Source organism: Anser brachyrhynchus (assembly GCF_964034855.1).
Source record: "Anser brachyrhynchus genome assembly, chromosome: 27".
NCBI classification, from domain to species: domain Eukaryota; kingdom Metazoa; phylum Chordata; class Aves; order Anseriformes; family Anatidae; genus Anser; species Anser brachyrhynchus.
This window is the reverse complement of record NC_137720.1, coordinates 4,035,864-4,055,635: the sequence shown is the minus strand read 5'-3', so window position 1 is coordinate 4,055,635 and position 19,772 is coordinate 4,035,864. Positions and strand designations below refer to the sequence as shown.

Sequence of the window (19,772 nt, the reverse complement as noted above, 5' to 3'; positions counted from 1 at the left end):
TCAGTTACTGCTTGTCGGCACCGAGTCGCGTTGCAGAGCCACGCTCTGAAGGTTTTGCCCTTGCTGTGCCACGTGTGCCTGGCATTGCGTTTGGGCGAGCGGTTCTGCTATTCCCCCAGCCTTCGTCTGCGAGGCTGGAGCCTTGCTGGGCCTCGGCATGGCCCCTGCCCGGTTCCACTGCCCAAGGAGGAGACTTGGCTTGCTGTCGGGGCCGTGCCCTACCCTCTGCCTGGTCCCACCGGGCACCTGCCTTCCCCTCGCCCCTGTGGTGCTGGGAGGCACCACCGCGGCACCGGCAGCCTTGCAGCGAGCGAGGTCCTCACCAGGTCCCCCTGGGCTCCCTTCTCCTTGGGGGGCTCCCCAAACGCGCGGTCCCATCGGAGGGGACGCCCAGCAGCAGCTCTGTGTCCCACCTGCTGGGGTGTCCCTTTCTCCTTCTCCCTTTCTCCCTTTCCCCTGCATCGTGCAAGCACTCGGGGTGCGTTTTGAAGCCAGGCTTCTTCGCCAACTGTGAGACGGATGAAGGGAGGAGAAGGGCTCGGCAGTGGCCCCTGATCGGGAGGTGGGTGCTTGCGTGGGTTCCCTATCCAGGAAGGGTTTCGGTTTTCCTTTGTGCTCTCTTCAGCCTCTTTTTTTTGATGGCAGTGAGATGGGCTCTGTAATTGAGGAGATCCCAGCTGAATAATCCACTGAGGAAGCTGCTAATTTGAAGACATGTCTGTAATAATTAAATCATTATCTGGAGGGAAGTAGAGAACAGATACCCAAAACGGGCCTAATTAAAATCCAAACCCAAGATGACTCGGGCCCTGGGCCAGAGCACAGCGTAGTCTGTTGGGGACGTCTTCATGTGTAATTGCTTTTCAGAATGTCAGTCCCACCAGAAAACCCATCTGTTCCCCTCCGCGAGACCAAGACTGACCCAGAAGCCCTCTCCTGCCTCATGTTCCCCAGGCCAGACACAGCAGGAGGATGGCCGTGTGCTTCACAGGGGGCACAGGAGATGGCGATGCCCGATTTGGGCAGGTATTCCACTCTTGGGCCTCAGGAACTAGACTCCCCCACACCTCTGGAAGATTTAGTCCTGATCTTCTTTCAGCCCTCGGGCTTGGCAAAGGCTCAGCTCCGTGTCTGCTCCGTGCGTGGATGGATTTCCTCCTCGGACCTGTGAAGATGCCTCAGGGACGTGGTGTGCAGACCCAGCGGTGCCCTGAATGCTGCGCCTGAGGCTCGCCAAGCCCGAAATCCTCCAGGTCCTGCAGCAGGGCCAAGCCCCTTGCGGAGGACGGCCCTTAAAAACCCCACGGGACATTTTCAGGGTCCCAAGTGCAGGACGAGCTCCGTCCCTCTGAGCCCCCTGCGCTGGGTGGATTTCTGCGTCGGGGAGGTGTCGGTGTCTGCCCGCACGGACCGAGGGTCCTGATGTGGGCGTTAACACGGGCAGCGAGCCTCACTTCGGATGAGCCGGCCTTGAATCACTGCATTACAGCAGGGCAGAGCTTGCAGCTGTCCAACCGGGCCCCTTCCAAAGCTGGCTGCGAGGAATCGGGGCATTTCCTCGTGCAGACGCGGTCGGGGAGCTCTGTCTGCCAGCTGTGCGCGTCCTGAGCGTCGCTCGGCCGACGTGCCCGTGTCTCACAGCAGGCAGAGGGCCTCTCAGGTGGGCTGGAGGCTGCAGGGAACATCCGAGCCTGGGAAGGTCGGGGCAGGGCATGGTGCTGCAGCTACTTCTGCTCGGCTGAGCATCCCACCAGCCCCTGGCATGTGTTATTTTTTCCCCCTGCTTTGCCTGGAGGGACGGCAGCACTGCAGCAGCGCAGCCCTGGCATTGTGGTGGTGACACGGTGAGTCCTGGGGACGGGCTGCTTTGGGGTGAACCGCCCCTAGGCCAGCACTGGAGGAGCTGGGCACTGTAGGATGCCCAGAATCCAAAACTGTGCTGTAAAGAAGTCGGAAACGTAAAGCCGCCTGCAAACATTGTCACCAAACTTACTAAATGTGTCTTAGCTGCTGTGCTCGATGGTCGTCGCTCTGTCCTGGCAGAGCTGGGAACTCCGCGTTTGTCGCCTGGCCCCTTATTTTGTCCATTCATCCCCCTTACACCGTTCTTCCCCTTGTTCTTGTGACTCCCTCTGCGTTACAGCAGTCTTACGCTAGGGAGTTTGCAGCGTCCCCAGACCCACCCTGTTGGTGCCCCAGCCCCATGCGCATCCGTTCAGCTCGTGAGCTTTAACACTCTGCTTGGCTTGAACGGAGAGGGTGCGTGACGTTGGGTTCAGCCCCTGCCCCTCGTCCCCCCTCTAGGGATTTTAAGGTTTCCTGGCCCCCGCATTTCCAGGTGCCCCCAGGAGCCCTGGTCAGGTGGTGGGACCAGCACGGAAACCACCGCACACGTGCCTTTTCCAGCCAGTCGTGCCCGCGTTTAATAACCCCCATTTAATTTCTTTAAAAGCCCCACTGAGCTGCAAACGCAGTTCCCTCCTCTCCTGGTGATGTCTCGCATGGATTGGCCAAATCCTGCTCTCTCCTCCTCGCTGGGATCACCTCTGCCACGAGTGCTCAGGGGTGGACACGGCATTGTGTGTGCAGGAGCCCCTCCAGGTGCTTGTGGGGGGGATCGCGAAGTGGAGGCGCTCTGCGTAACGGGGGCGGATGCTTCTTGGGTGCCCTTTGGGGTGGCGGATGGAGGCGTGACGACGGCACGGTTGGGGCCAGCACCACTGCAGCCTTTTGGGGTGAGCGGGGCACGGCCGTGGGACCTCGCCGTGGGACGTGCAGGGGTCTGCTGCGGCGGGTCCGCGCCCGGGCTGCCCCCGGGGTGCGGGGCTGTGCTCGCTCAGCTCTGCAGAGCTGACATTTTAAGAGGGAGCGAGTTGGAAATTGAGCTGAACTAATGCCCACTGCTGCTTTTTGTGGCGATAAAAGCTCTGTTGAGAGCTCTGCCGGCACAGAGAAGAGCTGCTGCGCCGGTGCAAAGCACGACACGCAAACCATGGCACTCCCCGTGCTTTCTGGAGCAATTTTTGTGTTAGTTCCCCCGGTTTGAAGCTTGTGCTGCTTTTTCAAATCCCCAAACCGGGAGAACGGTGGTGGGTTGCAGCCTTTCCTCTGGCCGGTCCCTCTGCTCACACAGCCCCACGCTGGGCACCCCTTGATGGGTGCGGAGCGCAGGATCCAAGGACAAGGCACCCTTGGGACCGTGCCGAGCAGGTGGGTGCTGGGATCACTGGTAAAACCTTCCTACCCCTAACGGGGTATTTGGGGGCCGTTAGCTGGGCTGGGGGTGCAGGTTTATGAAGAGAGATGGGAAGAAGGGGGCTGGAGGAGCTGGGCTCCTTGGGGCTCTGCCGAAAGCTGGCTCTGACAGCAGCTGGTGACATTCACAAAGGCTGGTTTATTCTTCCCCATCTTCTCTAGAACTTGGGATCTCCGGAGGGAGCTGGACTTATCTGTTATCGCTTCCTCCTGGACTGAGTCCAGGAGGAGCGAGCTCCAGCTGGAGCTTTTCCACGCTTGGGTATTTTTGAGGTGCTCTTTGTGGTTTCCCTGGTGGCTAATAAGGATTGAGCTGCCTCCTCTGTTCTCCCAGAGGGCACCGACCTGGGTTTCCCTTCTCAGCTCGGTTCCCAAAGCCTTTGGGAAGCCCACTTTGCTGGCACGGTGAGCCAGTGCCTCGGGATGTTTGGGGACACGCAGGGGCAGAGCCACCACCAAAATCTCCTGGCGAGAAATGAGGCTTGAAAAGCGAGGCGGCTGCAGGTGAAACCCTCACGCGGCGCTGCCTGGCTGGGGCTGGCACTCGGCGCTTTCCTGGCCCCTGGGGCTGGAGGCTGCGTGCCTGGGAGCTTCGTCTGCGGGTTAATTTTGTATAATGAAGGGTGCGGGTTGGAGACGTGGACTTGCTTGATGTGGGTTACGCAGAGGCAGATGGAGCTCGAGTGTCTGCGCCTTGCCCCCGGCCGCCTTTTAAATGTCACTGTCCTCGCATGTCCCCGCGTGGCTGCTTCTGCCTGTGTCACTCGCCATAAACCTCGGGGATGCGACACCGGTAGCTGACACCCGGCTGCCTGCGCCCTCTGTGCCTCTCGGGGCGCCCTCGGGTGTGCAGGAGCGGGATCGGGGGTTTTCTGGCCTGGGCTGGGGCGGACGGGGGCCGTGGTGCAGTCCAGCTGCATCCCTGCCTGCTGCTTCCCAGGCCTGGGCCTGCCCTGTCTGCTCCTCCACCCGCTTCCTCTGCTCCCTCCAAACCGCGTGGGGAGATGGAATGGGTTTTATTTCCTTTCCGTGGAGCCGTCCTTGCACTGGGTCTGGCCCCACCAGCCTTGGTGCCCAGTTGCACTGAGCTGAGCATCACGCCGGGGTCCCGCTCCCCACCAAGGAGCGTCTGCAATGGGTAAAAAGTGCTTCATGCTAGCTCTGCCACCAGCAAACAGGTTAAATAACTTAAAAACTAAAGCGAAACCCAGGAGGGGAATGGTGTCAACCCGCGCTTAGCCTAAGGAAGGGAAAGCAGAGGGGGTGAATGCCAGGGGGAGCCCCCACATCTCCTGGGTTACCGAAACCATCCAAGGTGCCTCTGGCTGGGGTCATCCGATGCCCGAGCCAAGACGTTGGTGTTCTTCTTGGACAGGAAGAACTAAAACCTCCCGTGCTTTGGGAGGGTGGAGGAAAGTGGTGTTTTGGTGCATCTGGGGAAGCCCCTGGGTTGCCTGCATGTGGGAGGGCTTGGGGTCTCCCTGCCGTTATCTCTGCTTGGATGCTGAAGGGGTCGGTGGTGAACTGCTGAGCTCTGGAGGCCTCGCCGTGCTCATGCTCCCGGGCCGTTGCTTTTCCCGTTCAGGCCGCGTTGGCTGCGGAACCCCCCCGGGTGAGACTCAAGGATGTGTTCCCAAATCTGCCGCAGTCCGAACCGGAGCCAGCAGCACTGGGCACTTCCCCAGTCTGTCCACTGCTAGCTCTGAATACGTGCTGATCCTTCCCAAATTTCACATTAAAAGCCCGGGTTGCCGCTTTGCTGTCCAAATGACGTCCCTGGGCTCTTCCTCAACCGAAAATCTGCAGCCTGTGCTCAGCAGGAGGACGATGCACCTGGGTGTGGAGGAGATGCCAGCGAGAGGCCACTGTTCTGGGATGCACGTGGCATTTGCAGCGGGGTTTTCTTCCAGGCTGCAGCCTCCCACGTCCCCGGGGCCGGGACACGAGCCCCAGCTGCCAGCATTAACCCGGGTACTGGCATCTGGCTGGGTGGGGAGGGGGCTCCTCTGTCTTTTCTCAGGGCTCGAGTGCACCCGTGGCACAGATTTCAGCAGCTCCCTCCGTGCTGGTGGCTCTTCCTCTGGCGCTGAATGAATTAGCACGCGTGGGTGCTGGTTTGGCAGCGAGGAGGACGGCCCCCAGCTCCGGGGCGTCGGGCTCGCGGATGAAATAACTCCTCATCGAAAACGTCACGGCGGCGGGAGGGATGTGCCCGTGGCAAAACCCCGCGTGAAATCACAGAAAGTCTCCAGCCACCCCTCCGAGTCTCAGTGTTACTCCCGTGGCTCTGCCCTTCGGTCCCGGCTGCCGACAGCAGCCCAGGATTTCCCCCTGCTAATGGGGAAACTGAGGCACGAAGCCTCCCTCTCCCAAAGGCGAGGGGACTTGGCAGCGGTGCTGCCTCTGTGACAAGCACAGGATTTTCCCCGTGGGGTTGCAGGGTGCTTCCCCGTGGCACGTTCCCTCTCGGAGAGATCTGAGCCCACCTCGGGCTGGAAAGCAGCGCGATTGCTGGGATCCCGCTGCTTCCAGGGGCTGCTTCACCTCAGCATACTGGTGCTGGAGGAGAGGAAGGATTGCATTTCCCCCCGCTGCTTGTTTAAACTAACCCCGAGGGAAGCAGAAGTCAGAGAGAAGCCGGCTTTGTCCTCCCAGAGGCTGCAGGTGTTGGCTGCAAACTCAAAACCGGTGACCCAGCCACGTGCCCGCGGGGTGGTGGCGATGGCGAGACCAGATACCAGAAAAACAGAAAGGGGAACTGATCGTAACCAGCGTCGTGGCTTTTTTTTTTGTGGGAGTAGGATCTGGGGGATTTGGCTGGCGTTTGTAATAGCTCTGGGTAACCCCTCAGCAGTAGGTATGCAGCAGGGTGAAATCCAGCTCGTGGGCTTACTGCGATGGCAATATTCCTTGCTTCATCGCTTGCTGGGTTCCCAAGTGAGCTCCTGGCCACGCTGGCATCCTCACAGGTTTAGCCGTAACGTCAGACGTGTTGTTCTCTCTCCCCTTGTTTGGGTTTTTGGCTGGTGCGGAGCCGAGGATGAAGTTTGAAGTGAGCCTGGGCTCGCTGAGTCTCTTGGCCAGGCGTCGGGATCCCACTTGTTGGAGGAATCATCCGGCTTGGGGCCCCTCCAGTTCTCTTTCCCGTCTGTCATCTTACCCCAAAGCACAAAGGTTTGGGTGTTGGTGTCTTTGCCCCAGCAGTCCCTTCCCGTGCCACATTCCTCCTGCCAACAAAGGGAGATTTCGCCTTTCTCCGGGGTCAGGCGAGGACGCACAGACCATTTTGCGACCAGAAACAGAGAGGCCGAGTCAGGAACCGTAACGTGGCCGATCTGATGCTCTCCTAGAGGTGCCGTGCCCTGCGCATCGGTGCCTGTGGCTGGGCACGGTGTGGTGCCAGCCCCTCTTGGGGTGCTCGTCCTCTGCACCGCACACCCCGTGCCTGCCCCGCAGGATGCTGCGGAGATTTCGGCTCATCCTCCGATGAGCTTTTTTGTTGCGGAACAATTGTTTTTGCTGCACAATGGCGAGGAGCAGGTGGCTTTCTGAAAATACCCGCTGGAAGTTGTGTGTAATGCCTCCCCTCCCACAGGGAACTATAAATATCGGTTGAATACCAACACTTTACTTCTCCCTGCAAAGAAACAGCCAGATCTGGACATTTTGCCTCCCTGTTTCTCCTGTGATTTAGCAGCTTGGAGCAAGCAAAGGCTGAGGATGGGAATCGCTTTTTGGGTTTGGAGCAAGCCTTCAGGGCAAAAGTGCAAGCATTAAGGTGGGATGCCGGGAGCAGCAGTCCTCTCATTGTCTGCGGGATCCTTTGGTGCTTTAGGGGCACCCGGTGCTTCCCTGCCATCTCTGAGACAGGCTCCAAACCCTGAAGACGCTGCCCAAGTATCCTGTCCTGCTGCATCCCCAGCAAGGGCTGAGTTGGGCTGTGACCCCAGGGGAACGAAGGACACGTTGCTGCAGGCGTGGGGGCATCGGGTGACTTCACACGCATGCAGCAAAAAGCCTTCCCTCAGCCCCGATCCCAGTGCCTGCCAGACGTGGGACTGGGGCCAGGCGGGAGGGGAGGCACCGCCACATCTCTTCTCAGGGCTCAGTCACGTCCGTAGCGCAGAGCTCAGCAGCGGTGACTCTCCCACCTCACCCTTCAGGATGCGAATCTAATCCGTCACTGCTAAAAAACCGGCACCTTGTTTCTAGCCAGAATCCCCCATTCCCCTGCTTACCCCTGGCTGTCCTGGCCACAGGCTGTCCTCGGCATCAGCTGGGGGCCATCTGCGCGGTACCCTGCCATCGGCAGCGCTGCGCTGGGGCACGCGGAGGGTCCACCGCCACATGGGCCCCGTCGTATATTGGGTCTTCCTTGTCCTTCTCTGGAGACTGGAGGTCCCCAGAGGCCACAGTGGTTCCTCTGAGGCAAGGGAGTAAATGTTGGGACCCAGGAGACGTGCTGGGCTGGGGCTGTACCTGCCGTGCTCAACGTGGCAGGTTCCACTGTTGAGCCAGGGCATTTCAGCGTCCCCTTTGTCTCATGCCCAGGAACAATCTCCATTTTCTCAGCCCCTTAATTACATCTCCCACCGAAGGTGAAATGGAAAGCCGCTCTGCAGCAGAGCTGTTGATGGAGATGTCCCCACGCGCTGTCCGCAGCCCGTCCCGTGGGTCAGGGCCGGGTGGGGGGATCGGTGGCTCGAGCTGCCCCGGCTGCTCCAAAACAGCGCCCGGCTTCAAGGGGGGTGGGCAGCACTCGAGCCAGGACACGGCTCCAGCGGCAGGAGCAGCGGTGGGGGGACGGGCTTGCCGGAAATCTCAGGATACGACCCTTTCACAGCCCGTCCCCGTAACCACGTTTAACGCAGCATCACGAGGAAAAGGTTAAAAAAAAGAACTGCTGCGAGGAAAAGCCTGCAGCAAAAGGGCATCACCCTCCTTCCTCCTCCCAGGCCTGGCTGGGAAGGGGTTGGGGCGGCGGAGCCCCCTCCTCGGCCGGGCGGTGCGGAGGGGAAGCCCCAGGGTGCTGGGAGCTGCGGGTGCTGGTGTGGGCTGCGCCGCGCTGCTCTTTCGAGGCCGGGCTGGGCGGCTGACGAGGATTTTCTAGGAGTGGGGAAGATCAAACTGACGTTTTTATGGGATGATCAATCTCCGCAAGCTTGTTGCCTCCGAGGTGCGCGTTAAACCCTCTTTGCCAGCTGCCTGCTGGGGTGATGATCTTGCTGACAGAGCCATGAAGGTTTTTTTTGTTGTTTTTTTTTTCCTTTCCTTTGAGATGAGAGTGAAGCTGTTCAGAGAAAAACCACAAGCTCGCCTGCCTCGGTGCGCAGGCGGATTTGTGCCTGGCTAGGTGCTGGGAGTGCTTCTCATCCTGGTGTAAGAGGGAAAGCCGGGGCGCTCCCTGGGTTCCCTGGGGGGCACCGGGTGGGTGCCAAGCATCCCACCGGCAGCACGGCTCGCTACGGGGTCGTGCCGAGCAAATAATCCACCCAGGGGCAAGAAAAAAATCCATGTTCTCCATCAGCTGCTCCACACCCAGGCACTGCCACTGCAAACCAGCCTCTCCGAGCGGGCGGTAGGTGGGACGTGGCTGCGCTGTTTTGCCATCCCAAAGAGTGGGGAAAGCATCGTTCTGGCGGGGGGAGGGATAGTAAAGAAAGTACGTTTGCACTGGCAACAAACCTGTTCCCAGCAAGTCTGCGCCTGGCAGCCCCACGGGACTAAAAATACCCAGCCAAGGGCTCGAGCTGCGCAGTGTCTGTTTTCTCGGCTCACCAGCTGTCTCCTCGCAGCCTCGCTCCTCTACCCAATGATTATCCCATCAGATAAGGCCCTCTAAACCCAGGCAGCGGCATTTACGTAGTTTTAGCAGATACAGTCGAAAGGTTGAGCTTCGCTGGCAGCGTTTTGCTGCTAGTTCCAAGCAGGCTCGGACCCCTCTGGCACCCAGCATCCAAGGGCTGCTTTTGGCCTACCCTGCTGCTGCTGAAATCACGGGCAGGGTGTGCGGTGCATTGGGGTGGTCGTGCACACCGACAGCCCCAAGGGGCTGGAAAGTGCCCGGCTGGGCGTGCAGGTGCCGAAGAAATGGTGAGCTTCACCCCGAAGGGACCGTGTCCTGCATGCATCCGCCAGCTGCGCTCCCAGAGGAGAGGGTGCGTGGCAGCGAAGGATTTCCCATCCCTTTTGGAGGATGGAGAAAATCCAGTGGTTTGGGGTGGTGTGGGAATGAGGGGGTGCTCGTGTCTGTCCTCAACGAAGCCATCTCTAGAGGGCTGTGAGCTGATGCGCAGTGTGGGCTTGCTGCAGACGTGCCTGTCCCCGCGTGCAGGCGCATCGCTCCCAGCTCCACGGGGCCTGAAGATAGCAGGCACCAAACCCCGCCTGGCCCCGGCTTCCTCAGCACCACCACCAAAACCTCTGCAGCTGCCTCGACCCCAGTCGGTGGTCCTTCCCCTTCGCTGTCCAGCTCTGGGGGCTGTGGTTTTGCTGTCGCCCTGGTTTTGAAGGAGAGCCAGGAGGGCTGCGTCCAGAAATAACCGCTCCTGAGGCCGTGGGTGGGAGAGCGGCCCGACGGACAGCCCCGCGGTGGGGAGGGAAACCACAGATCCCGTGCCAAATGGTGCTGGGCTAAGTGTCCCCGTGCGTCCGTAGCGGGTATGGATGTGACTGGTGCCTCCGCAGTGCAGGGAGGGATTTCCACCCTTGGGCTCTGCCTTGGTTTCAGCCAGGAGATGGGCGCACGCGGCCGAAGTGTTTCCGGAGCCCTGCCTGGAGGCGGCAGAGCGTCAGCACGGGTTTACCCGCTGGGCACCCCCTGGCAGAGGGGTGCTGGTGGTGTGGTGGTGTCGTGGGGCGGGTGGAGAGCCCTGAAAGCTCGGGGCTGGCTGCCAACCACCTGCCTGGGTGCTGTAAAGGGGCTTGGGCAGAGCTTTGTGGCGGTAGGATGTCTCACCCCCGCTCGCAGAGCTTCTCCAGCTGCAGGGGTTTGTAGCAGAACTTACGGCACGGTGCACGTCCACTTTAACGCCCACGCCTGGTGGCCCAGGGTGCGAGGGGAAGAATGTGGCCACCCTCTGGTGAAGGCTTCCACCAAGCCCTGGGTGTGGAGGAGCTTTGGATCAGCAGGAGACGAGCGTTACCTGTCCTGGGAGAACGGTTTTACGTGCATCACATCACACCTTTGCTGACCCTGCTGATGTGTTTGGGGATGGGTGAGCTGGGATGGGTCTGTCTTGGAGCAGTGCTGGGGCCATGCCACGTCCCCCCGTCCCGTTATCACCCTCCCCAGGCAGAGGGGTCCAGGCTGCCCTCATCACCCCCAGCCTCCCTTCCTTAGCGTGGTGGGTGTCACGGGATGCAGCCGAACACGGGAGCAGCTTGCAAGGAAGCAAAACAGCGCATGGGCTCACCCGTACCCCAAAAACACCCGGACGCGTGCTCGACCTCGGGGGAAGCAAGAGGAAAAGGAGCCTTTGCGTGATGCACGGGCTAAACCTGTGCCTCCTCCTGCATCGTGCGGGTCCAGCCCCTTGGATTTCCTCTTGGGGGTGCAGGGGGACCCCGCAGCCTCCCGTGAGCGGTGTCTCAGTCTCCTCGTGGTCGGCAAGTCTCTCCTTTGCGGCTGCGATAAATTTCCGTCCCGGCATCCCTCCCATCAGATTTATGTCTCGGTCGTTCCCTGCAGCATTTCCCCTCCCCAGGCACCTGCAAAGCTTCGCCCACGGGGCTCTCCCCTCCGTGCCTTGACTGATGTCTCTTCATTCACCCGAATCTTAATTCACTTCCTCCAGGGCAGCGCGGGGACGGGCCACGGGGCCGATTTTGCCATCGGGGTCACGTTGTGCTCGGGGGCCATCTGGCTTTCCGCAGCATGGACACACTTTCTCCCCACAAGCAGAGGCACAGCAGTGAGACAGGGTGTGAAAGCCGCCTAGTTTGGGTTTTGCACCCGAGGTAATAGGGCTTAGCTGGGGAGTAAGGCTGATTTCTGCTCTTCTTGGCCCAAATCCCAGGAGCATCTGCAGAAGGACCTGGTGGCGTGACCCTGCTGGGGGCCACTGGGACACCAACTGGGGGAAGGAGGACTGAAAAACATTTCACATGCTTAGCTCTGGGAGTTACGGGAATGGGGCTCGTGTCCAGCGCCACCCAAGGCGAGCAGGGGCTGCAGGGGGGCCTCGCTCCCTGCCTTTCCCCCCCCCGGCCTCCTTTTTGCTGGGATGCTGCGGGGACGGGGTGTCCTGGGCGCAGTCATCCCGGTCACCCGTTCGAGGGTTCAGGGCAGCGTCACGTCCCTGTAAGAGGTTTTATCCCACCTGAGGAACGTGCCTTCCAGCTGTAACGGCCGAGGGGGTGGGATAGCCACCCGCGGGACGCCCCAGCCCCTGTCCCAGCAGGCGGGAGCTGGCTTTCAGCGTAACCCGCAGTGCGCTGGATGCACGCTGAGGGGCTGCTGCTTTTGCCAGAGCTTCTCTATTTTTAGAGGGTTTTTGTGTCGAACTTCCCATCAGCTGATGAGCCAATGTCATCCCAAGAACGGAGCTACGGCTCCCCGGCCTCGGCAGCGGGTGTCTGCACGTCTGGGCGTGCACGAGAGCATCTCTTTGTGCACGCTGCCTTTGAGCGGGGGCGAACGGCCCCGCTGCGCGGCTGGGCTGCTCGGTTCGTGCCTTTTATTCCGGTTCCCAAGTCCAGAACAGGCCGCTCTGGCCCCAGACTGCGTGCAGCTCCTCCTTTTTGTCCGCGCGCGCCTTTTGGTTTGAAAGGGGGTGAGATAAGGATATCCAGACCGAGTCTCAGGCGTTTCATCTGCTGTAAAGTTACAAAACTCATAAAGCACAGGGTGCTGGGCGGGTGCCCTGTGGGTCTGGGGGGCAGCAGGAGGGAGCTGATCGCTGTCCCCTCTCCTGCAGGTCACAGCTTTGTGTTTAAAGAGCCACGGCACCGAACGGAGACGCTCTCCTGCACCAGCTGGGACCATCTCACTTCGCCTCAGGGAGAACAACCGCTCTTCATCTGACTCCTCCTCAGCATGCCCGGGCAGCCCAAATATCCCCCGGACCCTCCCTGCGCTGCTGCAAGCTCAAGCTCACCTCTGCGACGTGTCCCCAAGGGTCGCTTCGTCCCCCTCTGAGCGTCCCCGTGGCTCATTGATGCTCCAGCCCCTCCGAAAGGCATCAGAGCAGCAGCACGAGGGGCCACGACTGCACCAGCGGTGCCGAGCAGCTGAGGAGGGGGATTTAAGACTGCGAGGACCTTGTGGGTGCCAAGGACATCGCCTTGTCCCCGCGACAGCAATGCCGGCTTCTACTTAGCCCTCGGTGGACACCCAAGAAGGGATGGGGCACCCCTCTACCTTCACCACCCCGTTGCCCTCTCTGGTTCTGGCTTCTCCGGTGCACGGGGAGCCCGTAGCGATGTGAGCGGGGCCCTGCAGCTCGACAGCACCCAGCACCCGCCCCGCCGGGCGCCTCCAGCACCCTCTCCTGCCCGCCCCGTCCCGCCATGATGTGCGAGGTGATGCCCACCATCAGCGAGGGGGACCCCCTGGGCCCCCCGCAGGGCTCCGAGGCGGATGCCGACTTCGAGCAGCTGATGGTGAACATGCTGGACGAGAGGGACAAGCTGCTGGACACCCTGCGGGAGACCCGCGAGACGCTCTCCGTCACCCAGAGCCGCTTGCAGGAGGCCCTCCGGGAGCGTGACCAGCTCCAGAGGCAGCTCAACTCTGCCCTCCCGCAGGTAAGGACACGGCCCCAGGATGAGCAGGAGCCTGTACCGAGGTGTGTGAGGGCAGTCGGCTGCTCAGATCTTGGGTTTAGCCTGGGATTTTAGGAAGACCGACTTGGTTGGTGGGTAGCGGTGATGGTGCCGGGTGTCTTACATCTCGTGCCAGCAATAAAACCCATGGGCTCTCTCACTTCACCTTCTCCCCTGTACCCCCGTTGCTCTGTGACTCCTTACAGGGAACGTGGAGCTGTAATCTCTGCTCTTGCCCAGGGGAATGGGCACAGAGAAGGGGCAAAACCTCCCCGAGGACACCCTGAGGTGATGGAGGCCGATGCGGAGCCCCCGCCTGCCCATTGGCACCAAGCAGCGCGCAGGGAAGGGGCAGCACGTTTCAGGCAGCAAGTCTGGCTGCCTGCCTCCAGCCATCCCCGTGGGACTCAGGGCAGTCCTCGCTTTCAGGAGTCCCCACTGACATTTACAGGGTCCCCAAATGGGGCCGCTAACCACAGTTCTTCCCCACGGCTGGAGGCCCCTTCGCTCCCCGGCGGGGCTCCTTTCCACAGCCCCATCGCCCTGGGGTGCAGGCTCAGGTGTCAGAACTCGCTTTGCTCCCAGCTTGGTCCTGAGTGGGAAGGCTGGTGGCAGAGCTGGGTGCAGAGCAGGAATCGAGGCATCACGGTGGGCCCATCTGTTCCCTGAGCTGGAGCAGACGGGCAGCACGCGGGGGAGGTCGCCAGAGGTCTGTGCTCAGCGAGCAGCCAAGGGCACGGGGGAATCGGGGCTGGCTGCGGCTCCGCTGGGGTTCCTGGCTCTGCCCAGAGCTGGCTGTTGCCGTGCTCCCGGCTCCTCCACCAGCAGCACCCGCTCCAGGCGCTCCAGAGACCTGGACTCGAGCTCAGCCTCCGCGAGGAAAGATGTTCAGGTCAGGAGAGGAGCGGGGGGAACAGCATCGCAGGGCTGCACGGGGTGCCTCAGCTGCCCACCTTCCCTGCGGGGTCCTGTGGGACAGCACGCAGCACCCCACACCTGGGGGGAAGCAGGATTTGGAGGGGGTTTCCACCCCTCCGTTGTCAGTGTGATGTGGGGGAAGCAGGAGGCTGCAAACACCAGGGTGCTGGGCTTTGGGGCACCCCAGGGAGGCAGGAGGTGATGGATGGGCTGAAACGGGTGGCACGAGCCAGGGCAGAGCTCGGGACGGTGGCCGGCCGGCTCTTGGCATCCCTCCTCCGCTCCAGACAGGGGAAGGCAGCGCGGCGGGGAGGCAGCCTGCGTCCTGTGCACGGAGCTGGGCTCTCCGCGCTCTCCACGGGCTGCCCAAAGCAAAAAAAACGACAGCTTTTTCCCTGGGGAGCCCCACGGATGGGTTACTCCACATCCCCAGAGATTCCCTAAGACACCCCCAGGTGTCGGGCACCCCGTGCTGGTGGCTCGTGTCCCCTCTGCTCCCTCCAGCGCTCGCTGCAGAGAGCAAGCCGGGTCACCCTGAGCGCGCCGCCCGCCCCGCCGCCCCGGATTAAGGGACCGTGCGGATTTACTCTCTGCTCCTGCTCCAATAAAGGGTCCTCGGCGCCACGCACGGCAGCGTGCGGACGGAGCAAACTGGGTCAGCGCGAAGGCTCCCGGTGGCAGCGCTGCACCCCCAAGCCCCCCGGGTGCCCCGCTCCGGCGCCCTGCCCCGCGGCGAGGGATGCGATGAGCGCGGGTGGCACACGGGGGAACGGCCCCGGGCGCCCGCTGCCCGCCGCTGCCAGGCCTTTCCCTGCGTGGGCAGGGGGGCTCCGGGCACGGCCGCCCTCGCGGGAGATGAGGGCTCGGCATGAACACGGGGAGCAAAGCCACCGGCGCTGCTCGCCTGCCCAATGGGACTAACCCCGGCATGTGCATGTACCAGGTAAGCGGGACGCGGCACGGGCGCTTCCCCGGGGTGCTGCGGGGGGGAAGGGGGGCTTCCCGTGTGCCTGTCCCACCCTATCCCTCCTCTTTTGTGGTCCTTCCTGAGGTCTGCCTTGCCTAGGAGCTTTCTACAGTTTGTCAGGCCCTATTGGGAAGGGTCTGACAAACTATTGGGAAGCAGCCTTCTTGAAGAAACCCCTTTTTTTTGGGCGCAGCTCAGTGGCCCCCCGAGGCTGACAGCCCTTTCCCAGCACCTCCAAGGAGCTGTAACGGAGGAAGTGCGTGGCTGGGGCTGGCCGGGGACCAGGGGAGGTGGCGCTCCGCACCCCTTAGGGGCACCGGGGCAGCTGGATGCCGCTGGGACCCCCAGTGGGGCAGACCCACGGATGGGGCAGGCAGGGATGCTCCAGGGATGCTCCTGCCCGTGCCTCCTGTCCCCCCACCCCGGTGCCACACGGCTGAGCCGCCCCCTCCTAATCTGTGGGGGCATCCCTCAGCCCCCAAAAAGGCAGAACTCCAGGGCGATTTCCCAGGGAGACTAAGCTGCCTTAATGCTTCTTTACATGATTTATTTATTCATGTGGGAGCGCTGAACGCGACTTAATCGGGCTGAAAGCTCCCGGCTCCAATCCCTCTCCCCTCCCGGCTGCGCGGGGGGCGTGCGGCCGAGCCCTGGCACCGGGGACCAAGCCCTGGTCAGGGCATGGGTGCCCTCAGCAGCACCCTGGGGCCTTGGCACGGCTGGCAGCTCCCTCCTGCTTGGCCACTGGGTGTAGGTGCGAGCCAGGGATGCTGTGTGCAGGGCTCCAGATGTGTCCAGATGTGCTACTGGTTCCGGGTCCTGCGTGAGACTGCAATTCTCCCTGTCCTGCCCAGGGCTTGGGGGGCTGGCAAAAATCCCTGTCCCCGTTTATGTCAGGGGGAGAACGGGCTCCCAGATTTCACAGAGGCTGCTGTGCAGGGGGCTGCTGATGTCCTGGGAATCCTCCTGCAATTCTTCCTTCCAGGCCCCGCTCTGCCGCACTCTCGCTGCTTCTTGGGGCTGCCCAGGGAGCTGAGAGCCAGGCTTGTTGGGCGGGCAGAGCCTCCAGGACCCCTGAGCTCTCTGGAGGTGGGCAGGATCACCCCAATTCCTCCCCTTACACTTACAGGCGGATCTAGAATTCATTCTGCAAAGAACAAGCATGAAAACACAAACCCCAGAGGCTCCAAGGGGGTGATGGCTGAAACCCCGGGTGTGCCAGGCAGGATTTAACCTTCCTAACGCCGTGCCGCGTGCTGCTGGGGCTGCGTTCAGCCCCTCGGTGGTGACTTAGGGCTTTCCCGGAGATCTGCGCTGCTCCTGGGGGGGTCAGTCTCCTCCCGGCACGGACAGACGGACAGGCGGACGGGCTCTGTCCCTCGCACGCTGAGCCAGCAGCGGATTTGCAGGTGCAGGCGGGCAGCCTTCCCGCATCGCCCTCCGCTGCAAGCCTCGCCTGTCAGGAGCGATCGCTCCAATTAGGGGCTCTGAAATGCCATTAATCTCACAGCTGGAGCCAGCTCCTTCCCGAGGCTCGCTGGGAGCGGTGGCCGTGCTCCTGCCACAAACGGGCTTTTGCTCACTTTGGTGAGATCTCGGCGGTGTGGGGAGAGGCAGAAGGTGGCTCGGGGCTTTCACATTTCAGCTTTGCCATGCTTTGAGCCATCTCCCCCTGCTATAGGACTGAGCTTCCTGAACCTCTCCTCGAGGTCTCCCTGCAGCTTTTTTTCCAGCCTGGAGACCCTGAACCTGGCACCCGCTGACCAAAGAGCCCAGCCCCAAGCCCCAGCACCCCGTGTCGATACACCTCGCAGTGCTCCGTGTCTCCCTCCTGGCTCGTATTGTGAAACCAGCATCCGTCCCCCCACGTCCCTCCTGCGCGGGGCTTGGTGCCGAGCCCAGCCGGTCGCGCTCACCCGCCTTTGGGTGGTTTGGTTTTAATCCCAATTAGCCATTTCCCAGGCTGCTGGGCTTCCCGCAGGGCTCCTGGGGGCTCTCAGCGCCGTCTCTTAATTATCCTCCATTTGATTGAAGATCAGGCACCTCCGCTTCGCTTTCTAATCCGTTTATAGGTGTCCCTGCTTAGCCTGAGCGCTTGCTGGAGCCAGGGGCGTGCAGCACGCGGCTCTGCCTGCCTGTGGCCAGGGGATGGGAGAATCACCGCGTCCTCCTCGCTGCTGCTTCGCCCCTGCGGGTCGGGGTAGAAGCTGTGCTCTGGGCTGTGCCTCTGTCTGCAGCTGGGGCTTGGGGAATTTTGCTCTCACCATCCCCAACCTTGCCCGGTGCCTGCCAGTGGCCCAGAAGCACCCACGGTGGCACAGCCGGGGCTGACGGAGGTAGCTCTGTGTGGATGATGGAGTGAATTATCCCAGTTTTTATTCCCAAGGCATCCGAATCGGGCTTGTAGGTGCCCCCTAGCTCAGCTGACCCCTACTGTGTCCTGCTGTCCCATCTTGCCGCAGGGGTGCTGCTATTTCTGGTGGTAAATGCTCTTTTTTTGCAGTTTTTCCCCAAGGAAAGAGTCACTGCGGTCTGTCGGGATGCCCTGGCAGCCTTGCTGGTGTGTGGGGTGCAGGATCCGGCCACCCCTCCCTGACAAGGGGATGACTCGGAGGGGGCTGGGACAGGAGCTCTGTGCTGAGCCCTGACCAGCCCGGGACGGAGCCACCACCACCGCGCTTTGAGCCCTGGCCCCGTGGGTGGCACCAGGGTGGCCGGGGCAGGGGCTGCGCGGCTCCCTCCTGCAGATTTTCTCTCTCTTTTAATCTCCTTGCCTTTCGGGATGAAAGCCTGATTGCAGCCGCAATCTGCACAGCTTCGCCATCCCGGGAGGCAGAGCGGGGTGAGGAGGGCTGAGCGCTGCTGACTCTGTCCCCATCCTGGCGCCCGTCTTCCCTGGCTGCCCCTGCTGCCTCATCCCGCCCACCCCACGCCGCAGGAAGCACCGCTTGCTGCCTCCTGCCCTGCGTTTGCAATTTGCTGAGCATCTCCAATGCTGCTGGGCTTCCTACCCCACGTGCCTGCGGGTTTCCAAAGGGCTGCCGTGGGGAGAGCATCTGCCTCCGCAGCCCTGCTTCCCCCTCTGGGCCACCGGGCAGAGCGAGAGGTTTCCAACCTCTCCGGATTTGGAGGCTTTGGATGTGCTGGGTCCCTACCCCAGTGCTACGGGAGAGTCTGCAGCATCGCCTGCCAAAGTCAGGCTGCAGGAAAACATCCCTGGGATCTTGACATCTGCAAGAAGGCTTTTGCTGCTCGCCACGAGCCCGGTTGCCGGTCCCCAAACCCAAAGCAGCCGTCGGTGCACGGGTACCTCGTCTGGGTGCCTCTCGCTGCTCCCCTTCCCACTCGGCGGCTTTCCCAGCCCTACATAATCCACGGGGATGCTCACAAGCTGCTCTCTCTTGCGTGCAAGCGCTTGCATAACCCGGCCATGCACATACGTGTGTGTGTGCCGCTGCGCTGAGCCGAGCCGTAATCCCCAGGGGCTGGGAGAGCACGGCTCCGGGGAAGCCTCGGCCGGGCACCGCTATCTCCTGGGGGTCTCTGCGATCCGGGGGGCTCGGGGTGGGCCAAGAACAAGCATCAGAGGATGCCTGGGCATGGCAGGGGCTGGCGAGGGAGGTGTCGGTGCGATGTGTGCATTCTGTGGGGACGGGGATGAGGCCAGGGCTGGAGCAGCCCCTGGGGAAGCGACGGGGCAGGAACGGGGCTGGGGTGCTGCAGCGGTGCCGGGGCGAGGGTGCTGGGCAGGAGCAGCCCCGAGGGGTGGCGATGGGCAGGAGAGCGGCCGTTCAAGCCTGACTTCGGCTGCTGCAATTGCTCTTTCCCTCCTTCCCCACTGCCGCACATAGGTCCCATCCCTCTGTGGGGTCTCAGCATCCCTGGTAAGGCCAGTGTCCCCATCGCCCCAGGGTAAAAGCCGCTGCGAGCAACCCGGGGCACGGTGTGGGAAGGGAGGAGGAAAATGTAGCTGGGACAGAGGGATTCGAACACTCCGAGTTTCGTGGTGGGACGTCAGCTGGTGCAAGAGGCCTCCCTTTGAGCTGAGCAGGGCATTTAATTCAAACTCAAACGTCTTGCCTCACTTTGAAGGCTTTTTTATTTGTTTAACTGGGAAATTAGAGAGGAAGGATTTCACGCTGTGAAACCGCTCTCAGCACCCAGTCAAAATTTGTTTTGTTAATGCTCAAGCAAATCTTTCTCAGCTTCTTCTGCAACCCCTTTCCTTTTTAAGTTCTTCTCAACAGCCCTGTGAAGCGGGTGTAAATTCATGAAGCGTTTCCTCATTTGCATTTTTCACCCTACAAAGTCCCAGCTGCAACGTGTCGCCTAGCCCCGGCACAAACCAGTGACTGGAACAGCAACTGGGAGCAGTGGGAGCGTGCTCCTGGGCTAACCCAGGTGCTCGTGTTTCCTTTTTTTTTTAAGAAAAAATGAACCCTCCTGCACCCTAGGAACTTCACAGCGGGTTTCCTTTCTGCTCCACCACAGTCACAAATGCAGTCGCTGTGTTTCGGAGGGGTCCCTCGTGTCCCTCTGCCATGCCATCCCTCGGGGCACGGCTCGTCCTTGCTGGATGTCACCTCCCGGGAGGGACCGGAGCAAGGAGAGGAGGCACCTGCCAGACTGGTAGCAACTGGGATACTTCTCCCCCCGTGCCCCATCTGTCTTGGCTGGGACGTGGGGCTTGGGGGCGGCTGGCTGAGTTTTCAGCCCGATGGGACATTTCCCAGGTGGGTGCTCTTCGAGGGGACGGGGGGGGATGGGAACACGCTGGTGGCCTTGGCTGGAATGCTTTAAATGCCATCGAGCACCTCTGGAGCCAGAGAGCAGTTTCCCGTGTCACCGGACATGAAACCAAGTGGAT

General features: G+C 61.6%; 1 protein-coding gene across 6 annotated transcripts in view; it reads left to right on the top strand.

The window, feature by feature from the left end:
* The window catches only part of PPFIA4 (PTPRF interacting protein alpha 4), a 54,119-nt gene that overhangs the window by 10,125 nt on the left and 24,222 nt on the right, over positions 1–19,772 (top strand). For 5 of the 6 annotated variants that reach the window (XM_080569652.1, XM_080569651.1, XM_080569649.1 and 2 more), the window contains exon 2: positions 12,174–13,002. In XM_080569652.1, coding sequence (XP_080425778.1) covers positions 12,766–13,002 — 237 coding nt within the window. In that variant the 5' untranslated portion in view covers positions 12,174–12,765. The other variant, XM_080569650.1, reaches the window with a different exon arrangement.